Source organism: Lissotriton helveticus, chromosome 1_1 (genome assembly GCF_964261635.1).
Source record: "Lissotriton helveticus chromosome 1_1, aLisHel1.1, whole genome shotgun sequence".
Taxonomy (NCBI): domain Eukaryota; kingdom Metazoa; phylum Chordata; class Amphibia; order Caudata; family Salamandridae; genus Lissotriton; species Lissotriton helveticus.
The window spans coordinates 1,766,515,107-1,766,526,590 of NC_136057.1; the positions used below are offsets into that span (position 1 = coordinate 1,766,515,107).

Here is an 11,484-nt window from a genome sequence, read left to right on the forward strand (position 1 = left end):
AGTTGTCACTTCCTTCCCCTGACTGATTTGCAGGGCCTTGTTATAATGCAGCCCATTAAGACATCCATTCTGTTAATTAACATCTACAATAGAAATACTGGTAAGCAGGAAGAATCCAGAACTACAGCTTTGTAGGTAGGATACAATACTATCCTCATCTCAGTCTCCCACAAGGCCATCATCTCAGGGTATTAAAATGTATCATTCAAACCCAATCATATAGCACAAGATTTGTGTGCAGAGGAGGAAGTGGCATTGAACATTCCCAAGTTAATGACCCCCTGCAAGAGCTATTTGTGTCCAGGGCTGCACTGGAAATGATAGCCCTCTTTCTTACCCATAGACTAAGTGCTTGCAATGGTCGTTCTATTTCGGATCTAATATTTCATAGAGACAATTCCTCGAGACCACAGCCTCCTAGATCTCTGCATTTGGGGTACTATGGTGGATATAGGGGTCAGCCCACAACCCTTTGGTATTAACAGTTGGCAACCAATTGTCTTATACATTGACGATGGTCCAATATCTAGTAGGAATACTTTAAGACTGGTCAACAATCGAAGGAATGTCAAATGAAACGCACTTTGTTACACTGAGGACGTGATCCCCTAGAAATGCGACAAAGTGGATATTCACATGGGGAAAATGCTAGAGAACTGGGATTGCGAGATTCCATCCTCAAGGAACACAACCACCTATTTTCGAACCTTAAAGGCATTCAAGCAGGCTGTTAAGAATCCAAAATCCCAGGAGTGGTTCTCTGATATCTGTAGGGAGATTAGGAGCAACACAGTAATTACCCTAAATTTAGGTAACAGGCTGCGATTGGGGAGTCGAGAGCAGCATATAGGAAGACCATCAATTCGCCCAAAGTATTGTGGGAGCAATCTATCTGGTGAGATATTTTAGAGGCCTCACTTAAGAAGGACTCAAAAACATTTTGGCAGATGGTGGGCCAAAGAGCCAAAGATCTGGTCAAGCAACCCAAATCCTGTATTCAGCCCAGAGAATGGGATGAATACTTAAAATTGTTATACAATGACCCTGCTCACCCCCCTCCTCGCCCCCCCAGCAGCCAGCTACCCTTTCCTGAGGATCACAAAGCAGCTCCCGCCCTCAGAGCCCGCCACTTACATTTACCATTAAGGCAACTTTGTTGGCAATTTGCTCCCAAAGACAGGGGAACGCCCTCGCCGCCGTTCCCCGCATCCGAAGAGCCACAACGGGAGGAAGAACCTTCTCTTACCTGGCTGCCAAGACGTGGAACTCCCTCCCCATCCACCTCCGCCTGACCCAAGACCACCTCTCCTTCAGGAAGCAACTCAAGACCTGGCTGTTCGAGCAGTAGCGGACCCCCTTTCCCCCCTTTCGCCTTGAGACCCTCCAGGTGAGTAGCGCGCTATACAAATGCTTTGATTGATTGATTGAGAGAAAGATACCATTCCCTCTGATATGTTCTACTCAAACCCTTCAAATTTAGGCCATATATTAATATAATTTCCAACACAATAGCCACAGGTGCACCCATGCTATCTATGTTAAAGGTGCGGAAATCATCCCAGTTCAGAAAAAAGGGTGTTGTAACCACCCATGTAACTACCACCCTATTAGCTTATTCGACAACCTGCTAAACAATTTCTGCAGGTACAAAAGGGGGTGGTGATGGACAGAGCATCTGAATCAATCAAACACTCACACCCAGTCAAAAGATCTGGGTATAATATTTGCATATGGCCATGTCTGAACTGGGGTGACAGAGTGGGCTAAAGAACAGTGATGAATTAAACCCAGATCTGTTGACTGGGTGCGAGTGTTTGATTGATTCTGATGCTCCGTCCATCGCCACCCCCTTTTGTACAGCTTTGTTTTCCATAAGTTGGCAGGGTATGCTCAGACGTGAGTCCCTTGCTCACTTTGCCACCGGATTCAAGCAAGCCGGGCTGAAGACGGCTGAAATGCCAGAAACCGGTCCTCGGAAGCTTGTTTCCGGTCCAGGGAATGCATGGCTTGGTAGTTCGGGCTGGACTGTTCCCATGAGGCACAGGGTCAGACTGATTTGCATATGGCAATGTCTGAACTGGGGTGGCAGAGTGGGCTAAAGAACAGTGATGGATTAAACCCAGATCTGTTGACTGGGTGCGAGTGTTTGATTGGTTCTGATGCTCCGTCCATCGCCACCACCTTTTGTACCACTTTGTTTGCCATAAGTTGGCAGGGTATGGTCAGACGTGAGTCCCTTGCTCACTTTGCCACTGGATTCAAGCAAGCCGGGCTGAAGACGGCTGAAATGCCAGAAACCGGTCCTCGGAAGCTTGTTTCCGGTCCAGGGAAGGCATGGCTTGGTAGTTCGGGCTGGACTGTTCCCATGAGGCACAGGGTCAGACTGATTTGCATATGGTCATGTCTGAACTGGGGTGGCAGAGTGGGCTAAAGAACAGTGATGGATTAAACCCAGATCTGTTGACTGGGTGCGAGTGTTTGATTGGTTCTGATGCTCCGTCCATCGCCACCCCCTTTTGTACCGCTTTGTTAAACAATTTCTGCAAGCATGTTTTAGGCCATTTAACATCTTGGATAGAAGTCAACAATGTCAACCTCCAACTCGAAGCAGGTTTTAGGCCACAAATTGAAACTATTGACTAGATCATCAGGTTACGTATGACTAAATGGACGATGGTTGATGTTGGACAGGTACACTTTTCACTGCTTTCATCGATTTGCGCTAAGGCTGAGTTTTGGCCTCTACCCTTTTTCTCTGGTTTGTAAACAAAAGTATAGACTGAATGTTAAATTGTGTTAGTGACTCCCCATTATTGGCCAAATATAAATTACCGGCTTACTTTTTTGCTGAAGACACCTTGCTGCTTTCCAAAATACACATGGCTCTTCACACGCTTATGGATACGTTCTTACTCTTTTGTGACCCATTTGGGCTAGATGTAAACGTTAGAGGTAAATGCTCCAAAGACCAAATGTATGTTTTATTCTAAAAAGATTGATTGGGCAGTAGTATTGGATTGGGTGGTGCTTCTCTCAAGAGAGTATCGGAATTTGAATATTTGGGGATCGAATTGTCAAATAGGAAGTCCTGAGGATCCCAAATCCCAAAAAAGGAATTCATTAATCAATCATACAGTTTTTGCCATTCTGAGGTTTGCCACGAGAACTCCATCCTACCCTATTTCCCCTGTGACACAGACTTACAACTCCCAAGTCAAGAGCGCCCCTTTGCACACTGCCAAGCTCTGAGGTCATGCAACTGCTTGCTTCTTGGCGTCGGTGAAAACAACTTTATAAGGGCTGTTGCCTGTCTAGGGTGGGGAACTCAATTGCTGCTGCTCAAACTGGATCTCACCCTCATGTCAATCCTGGAAGAGGCGGGATTGTTGCTCTTATTGTCCTGGATTTGGGTTTGGTCAATAGATGCCTTAAAGCCATACAGAGAAGATTTAAGTGAGGTAATTGCCTTAAAAGATTAATATAAAATCCCTTGGCTGGTGAACATTAAACAGACCCTTAGACAGGGCTAGGTAGCCTTTGGGGTACCCCCAAAGCCATTAAAACCTAAGCTAAAGCGTTGTCAAAGGGTCATTGGACACATTTTATTACACTTAGTGAATCCTTTGTAGCAGGATCAAAGCCTTTTGTAACACACAAAAATGAATTTGAACTCGAGTACGTCCTGGATTATATACTCCCCACCCACCGAGCACATTCCTTTATCTGCAGTTTCTGTACTGTACCCACCCTCTGGCTATCTACACCTCATGATGGGCGTCGTCAACGGACACTTCCACTCTTTGCCAAGTTTGTTGTTCTTTGGATGAGTCGGAGGAGCACTTCTTAATTTTTGTAGGGCATATTCCAGACTGAGGCTAAGGTGGATTGCCCTAATGTGTTGGGCTTTGGGTCTAACCGATAAATTAATCGCATTACATTAATCGTCTTAAATTCACTAAGTATATGCAACAGTGACACAAGAGCGGTTGTGAGCTTTGCAGTGACTAAATTAATCAATTCTGCATGGTCGAAGCACCAGAAGATTTTAGACTCTATTAAGTACTAGTGTTTGAAACAGGAAAGGTAGTTTTTTAATTTCCTTCACTTGCAAGCTTGAAATTTGAGTTACTATTACAAAGCTATTGCTGATTTGAATACTGCTAGTATTTTATTATTCGTCGTTTTAACTTGATAATATATGTAAATGATTGTATTTTATGGAAATGTTTTGAATTTGGACTTGAATTCGAACTGACAATACATTTGGAATTTGGATAAAGGGACAACTGGTGATAGGCAGGTGAGAGGCAGAAAGAGGCAGGCAAGACCTGTAGGAAAGATACAGCTCTGAGATGGGCAGGTACAATAAATAATAAAGAGGATGAAACAGTTGGCAGACAGGTGGGATATGTGAGATAATACTGAGAAATAGTCTGTTCAGAGAGAAGGAGAGGGTGGGGGTGACATTGAGAAAGGTGAAAGAGACAATGATTTGAGAGACAGCTCAGACCGAAGGGTATACAGGTGAGAGAGAGAGGCGCGATAAAGAGTCAAGTTAGAAAGACACCGGAGAGAGGTGGGGGTGAGAAAGTGATAGCTGAAAGAAGGGACGTAATTGAGAGAGTGGGTAGTTTTAAAGTGGCAAAGTTGAACAGGGTACCTAGCAGTCATACAGTTTAGAGAGAGAGGTTAGAAATACCTGCTGAAAGAAAGGCAAGGAGGATGAGAGACATTAGATTATATTGGGGCAGAGACAGGCGAGAAAGAGTAAGGCAATGGGGTATGAAAGGTGGGAGGTAGGTGAAACAGAGGTGAAAACAGAACAGATGAGGAGGTCAGGTGAAAGAGGAGAAGACAAGTATTTGCAAGGAGATCAGTAGAAGGACAAAGTTGAGATAGACAGGGGTGGAGGAAAGAGATCGCATCATGTGAGAAAGACCGAAGAGAGAGGCAGAATAAAAACGTTAGGCAGTTAACAAACAGACAGTTCAGAGGGAGGTGACAGTGGGTCAAAGGCCATATGATGCCACGTCCTGTGAAGTCACTAGGGTAAAAGGACATGGTGAATTGATGCCCATGGACTAAATGGGTCTGGGACCGAGCAGCACGGCTTAGTAGTGGGATAGGTGAGTGTTTCAAAGCTCAACAATTATGACACCAGGGCACCAGGGCCTTGACTTCAGACTGGTATGCTTGGAAGAGCAAAAAACCATGGACACACCCCTGCCCAAACCATTCAGCCTCCATAAATGCTCCTGCTGCCCCTGAATATGCCTAAGCATTTGAATGAGGCAAGCAATCGTGTTGTGAATATAATTTTCAAAACCATTTTGACTTCGACATTATTTCAAATTGCTACTGAACTTGTCATGTTGGGGTATGTATATATTTGCAAACCAGGTTTTGACCTCATGTAATTCCAATACCATGAGTATATTTTTTCCATAAGCGGCTAAGGAGAAATGCTATCTTTACAGCCCGACGTGGAGTGCATTCAACACATACACTGCAAACCTTGCTAACTACACATTCATGCCTTCAACAGATATGTATATATCTGAGTAATAGACTATAGGACTTATTTACAGTTTGGCATAGTACGACGTGTAGCATTTTCTGGGGGTCATCCCACCGCACCAAACGCACATGTCCCTTGCTGTATTTAGTGACCTGTGATGCTCCTGTCTTATCGACGTACAGCGGCAACGAGCAGGGAAAATATTTCGCTGCCTCCATGTGCAGGGAAACAGCTCGCTGGGAACACGGGATATTTACCTTGTTTTCAGAAGCAACAAACTCCCACGTTGGGGGTTTATTTTCTCTGAACTAGAACAGTTTGCTGAGCGAGTTGTTTAAACACGGCACCCACTCATCAAACGTCACTGCCCTGAAGAGAGGTGACGTGGCGGTGTCTGACTTTACAGCAGATAAATGTCCAGGCAGGTATTTCTAAATACAGCAGGTGGTCATCTGGGAAAGTGGTGGATTCATGACCTCGGCTCGCCAGGCAGGACAGTGGGACTCCTGCCATTGCACAAACAGGACTGTGATGTTTTGGACATTCCTTACCTACAGCAGTTTTTCCCCTACTATTCCGTGTGGCTCAAATTCTCTCCAAGGAAACTAGGGCCTCGAAGTGCAAAGAGTGAATACAAGACAGGACAGCAGGCAAAGTTAATGTGCTGGGTAGTGTGAACTGGAGAGAGCAGAACTGTGCTATAGTTGCAAAGAGGTGACACATTTCTGCTCTCACCCTGCGCAGGTGCACTTTCAGCAGCCAAGTGCCAGCGCATGCGCCATTTTGCAATGGTGTCTGCTTTGTGGTCAGCATAGTTTATGTGCAGGAATGGGTCTTTTACTGCCCACAAACTATGCTTTAAGGCAGTTTCCTCTTTGTGTGTTGCAGAATGCAGCAAACACACAAAATGTGATGAGAGGAATGCTTGCAATAAGTCTAACCACTGGCAATCGCTCGGGATAGCATTCCAGCCCATCATTCTTTTGCTCACCATGCCACCTCAAGATTGGAGCCAGACATATGCAAATTAGTCTTGACTCTGTTCTAAAGGGGACACTCCAGTCTAAACTGCCAAGCCGCCTCCCACAACGGTGGCTGGAGGACTGCTGAGTTGGCATGGTGGGGAAAAAACCAATGTGATTGGAATGCCATGATTTAGACTTTTTGGAAACATTATACCCATTCAGTGATGAGTGAATTAATAACCTGCATAGCTGGATCTATGTCAGAATATGGATAACAATAATATTGTCTGAGATATATATTTAAATACCTAAATGCTGTTTACAAACATATGGTTCCACTGGATCTCGATTTTTTATTATTATCTGCAAGGGGGTGATCATTTTGTAAATTATATTTAGGCCACAATACTTGAGTCAAAAATATTAGGCCACTACATTCTGGTACTATTCCACTGAACCCGACTGCAAGTTTCAGTTGAACAGATTATGCAGTGGACAATGGGATTGTATTTGTAATTGGGTCACTGAGATGCATGTTTGTACTGATAAAGGAAGTTGAGGTTCTCCTATACACTAAGATTTCTGATTTCATCTTTCATAAACTTTTGGGTGGCTTGGGTATATGTATTGCAATTTGGAGTTAGGAATTTATATAAAGCCCTCCATCCTTGCTTGGGGGTGTTTGATTATTCGTTGCTTCCAATGTTAAGGGTCTGATGAGAAATTGAATTTTTTAATCTGATCCTCTGTTCTAGGCAACCGTCAAGGTGATCAACATGGCCCAGCCAGACTTTCGCTGCCAGACGAATGCATTGTACACCCCACTCACTGCGCTGAAGTACGCGGACGACAAAGGCAACTTGTCTGTGCGAACATTCTATAACCTACTATTCAACTTCGGCACCCTCTTCCACTTTAGCATGAATCTGCTCAAGTGCATGACCTGTAACTGCTTCAGACGCCGGGTCAACCCCGCATAGACCGGCTCTAGGAACCTTAGGTGGGACTGAAGTGTGTTGTTTAGAGAGGGGCCGGGCATACTTCCACACTGAACTCTTACCGACTACAATAGAACCCCACAAGAAATACCTGGAAATCCCAGCTATCTAGTAAACCCATTTTAAATCATGAAGGAATTCAATAAACAGGTATAATGACACCCAATGGAAATAATGAGATGTGTTATGTCTTCTGTTTATTATTATTCTATTTAGATTTTCTCTGTTGTTGCTGTGCAGGCTGCTTTCCATCTGGATTGGAGGAGACTAGACTACAGAATGGCAATGCTTTAGTAAGTAAAACACTCATTGGCAAAGCCAGTAGGTCAGTCACTTTGTTAGGTAATGTGTTTAGTAAACGTTGGACAAGAAAATCCTACAATGAAGACACATCATGGAATTCAACGTCATGGACACGGAGAGTAGGACTCCATAGTTGAACAGACTGTATTAGCAACTGGGCCATCAAGGAATAGTAGTATGAAATGAGTCCGAAAATGAAGGTTTCATTGTAAGTGGTAAAGACCATGAAGAGCAAAATATTGTATGTAGATATATATGGCAAAGGACCTGTATTTTTGTTGTTTCATTAAAAAGGTTTGTGCGGATATTTCTTTACATTGTAAACAAAAATTCAACAAGATGTTATCAGGACAGGAAATTAAATAGCTCGCAAATTATTTTCACACTGCATCTTTATGATAAGCCAAAGCACCCCAACAGCTGCACGCTTCCTACACATAAAGTCATAAAATAGAAATTAAAACGATAATGGGCCAGCAATGTAAATACATGAAAGTACACACATTGGACTCCATTCACAAAGGTAAATTTGGTTGTAATTATAAGTTTATGACCAAACATACCTTTTTTACACCATTGTAATATATTTGACCTCCAAACAGACCTTTTTTAAATGTATTAGGATCTTGAAACTTAAGAAATAATTCTCCACAACACCTGCCAGACACAGTGAGATAAAATACATCCCTGAGATCTCAGAAACAACTATTCAAGATCTCTATGATCTACACATTTTGTTGAGTTTAGAAGAATGATTATCTTGTGACAGAGAGGAGGTGGCCAAGGATCTTAATTTTGAGGATCACGTTAATAAGTGGTTTACGTAAACAATCCGACTTTATTCCAAATTTGTCAAAAGATAATGTGATTGATGTATTTTGTGAATTGGTAATGTCTGACTTTGAGAAAATCAGAAGAAAATCTTGCAAAAATAATTTGAATATTAAAGAAAAAGAACCTTTATGAATGTGTTGATTGATTTGAATATTATTGTACAGCAAGTAGACAAAGGCGACAAAAGGTAAATGTCTTAAGAATGAGGCTAATAAGTATATTTCTTATTCTTTGGTTTTAATTGTTGACTATACACTACATAAATCGACTCCACACATTACGTTACTGTTAAAAGGTGGTTCTGACACTAGGGGCTCCCCTGATTTTTCGCTTTTTAAGCACATAAGTGTTGAGCTTTTACTGTGGGGGAGGCTCATAATCTGGGACTCACTCACAGTGAACTCCTAATGAAGGAGACTGCATGGAGATTTTGCTGGTGTCCCCCTGGCTTGACTAGGCTGTTGCGCCGCAGCTGGAGTATGGGGCACCAGACTGGTTACATGCAGACACATGGGTACATGCGTGTGCACACATGTAGGGGCGGCACAGGGGAGATTTCTAGCATGCGCAGTCCAGGAGTGGGTACAAATTGAATGGTGTGGCAGGACTTATGCAAAATTGGGTGGTGACATGGAATAGGATTTATACATTGGAAAGAAACATGCCAGGGAAAGTCAGTGTGTCTTACTGTGTTTTCACTTCATTATTCCCCTATGGAGATGTGGGGCCCATGGCTAAAATGACTTTCACAAGGCCTAGAGATTCCAGACACGCACTAAAGTCCATTGTAGTGTACGTGAAAATAAGTATTCTGCAGAGTCCAAAGTAATATTTGTACTGCTTTTGTGTTGCTCAGAAATGTCATATTTCTCTGAGTCCCTGGCTGGGGTCTGGCCCTGGCAGGTTCGATTAATGCCCTTTCTTCTCTGAGCGAAGATCTTCCCTCCAAGGAAGGGAGATAGGTGGAGCTACAAGCCAATCCATCAACTGCTGTCGCTGGGTGCCAGGCACCAAGCTGAACCCCAGTGAAGGCAGTGAGGGGGGAAGGAGTTAGGTTTCAGAGGCCATGTGGTCAAAGACACTGGACGACTCAATTTTGAACAATCCAGAGACTGGATAAGAAGGAGGGAGCAAGGCAGGGAAGTGATGTGTCGCTTTTTGATAGGACACACAGAGACTTCCTGCCAGCCCCCTACTCAACTTTTAAAAAGTACGTGCACAGGAAGAGAAGTTCTCTCTGGGGTGTGGTCTGCTGAGGCAAAAGGTGCTGGAGCCTGACACAATGGGCAGTTGGAAGGAGGACACCCCTGACTGCTCCCCAGGCCCCTAACAGCGCCATAAGAAGAGCCCAGGGCCGGTGCGCAGAAGAAGAGTCCTCTGCGTAGGGAGAAGAGAGGCGCAGGGAGCCTGTGAAAACCACTCCCTGCAGAATGCACCCTCATGGAGACCCAGGGATGAAGGAGAGTGCTCCCAGTGGCTGGGGGACGACACCAGGAGCAAGAAGACGCAAAAATGGGGCAGATCGGACCCCCAGGGGCTGAGATATGGCCCCGGAAGGTAGGCGACCTTTGACCCCTGAGAAGACTGACAACAAGTGCGTGGGGCTCCGCCGCCGGTCTCAGAGGTGCCCCCAGGGTGGTTCAACGGTACAAAAGGGGGTGATAATGGACGGAGCATCTGAACCAATCAAACACTCACACCCAGTCAAAAGATCTGGGTTTAATCCATCACCGTTCTTTAGCCCACTCTGCCACCCCAGTTCAGACATGGCTATATGCAAATCAGTCTGACCCTGTGCCTCATGGGAACAGTCCAGCCTGAACTGCCAAGCCATGCCTTCCCTGGACCGGAAACAAGCTTCGAGGACCAGTTTCTGGCATTACAGCCGTCTTCAGTCCGGCTTGCTTGAATCCAGTGGCAAAGTGAGCAAGGGACTCACTTCTGAGCATACCCTGCCACACTTATGGCGGCCAAAAGCGGTACAAAAGGGGGTGGTAATGGACGGAGCTTCTGAACCAATCAAACACTCACACCCAGTCAAAAGATCTGGGTTTAATCCATCACCGTTCTTTAGCCCACTCTGCCACCCAGGTTCAGACATGGCTATATGCAAATCAGTCTGACCCTGTGCCTCATGGGAACAGTCCAGCCCGAACTACCAACCAAACTTCCGAGGACCGGTTTCTGGCACAATGGGCAGTTGGAAGGAGGACACCCCTGACTGCTCCCCAGGCCCCTAACAGCGCCAGAAGAAGAGCCCAGGACCGGTGCGCAGAAGAAGAGTCCTCTGCGTAGGGAGAAGAGAGGCCCAGGGAGCCAGTGAAAACCGCTCCCTGCAGAATGCACCCTCATGGAGACCCAGGGGATGAAGGAGAGTGCTCCCAGTGGCTGGGGGACGACACCAGGAGCAAGAAGACGCACAAAATGGGGCAGATCGGACTCCCAGGGGCTGATATATGGCCCCGGAAGGTAGGCGACCTTTGACCCCTGAGAAGACTGACGACAAGCACGTGGGGCTCCACCGCCGGTCTCAGAGATGCCCCCAGGGTGGTTCAGGTCCCGGGGGCTGCCCCCCAAAGAAGTAAAGACTGGGTGCGGCGTCGCGCACCCATGAAGCCGCCCCCGTGGGGTGCCACGACTCCAGGAGCCCACCCTGGCCCCCCTGAAACCTGTGCCGGAGAGCGCCGTCACGCTCCCCGAGTAGCGGTGCGGGAGGGGGGGCCCATGAGCCAAAATCCGGGCCCCGTGTGAGAGGCGGGGGTAGGAGTCACCGCAGTTCCCCCCACTAAGAAAACAGGAGGAGGGGCCCGGGACCCCTTCTCCGGGCCTCAAAGGGACCAGGATGGGGGAGTGCCGTCGAGCCCCC

At 45.8% G+C, this 11,484-nt stretch overlaps 1 protein-coding gene across 1 annotated transcript in view; it reads left to right on the forward strand.

Annotated features, from left to right (window-relative positions):
* RDH8 (retinol dehydrogenase 8) overlaps window positions 1-8,747 on the forward strand; it is a 300,538-nt gene extending 291,791 nt beyond the window's left edge. Inside the window, exon 6 of the mRNA XM_078659182.1 lies at window positions 7,239-8,747. Within this exon, the coding sequence (XP_078515308.1) occupies window positions 7,239-7,463 (225 nt within the window). The 3' untranslated portion in view covers window positions 7,464-8,747. The remainder of the gene's footprint in view (window positions 1-7,238) is intronic.
* The last annotated feature ends 2,737 nt before the right edge of the window (window positions 8,748-11,484 follow it).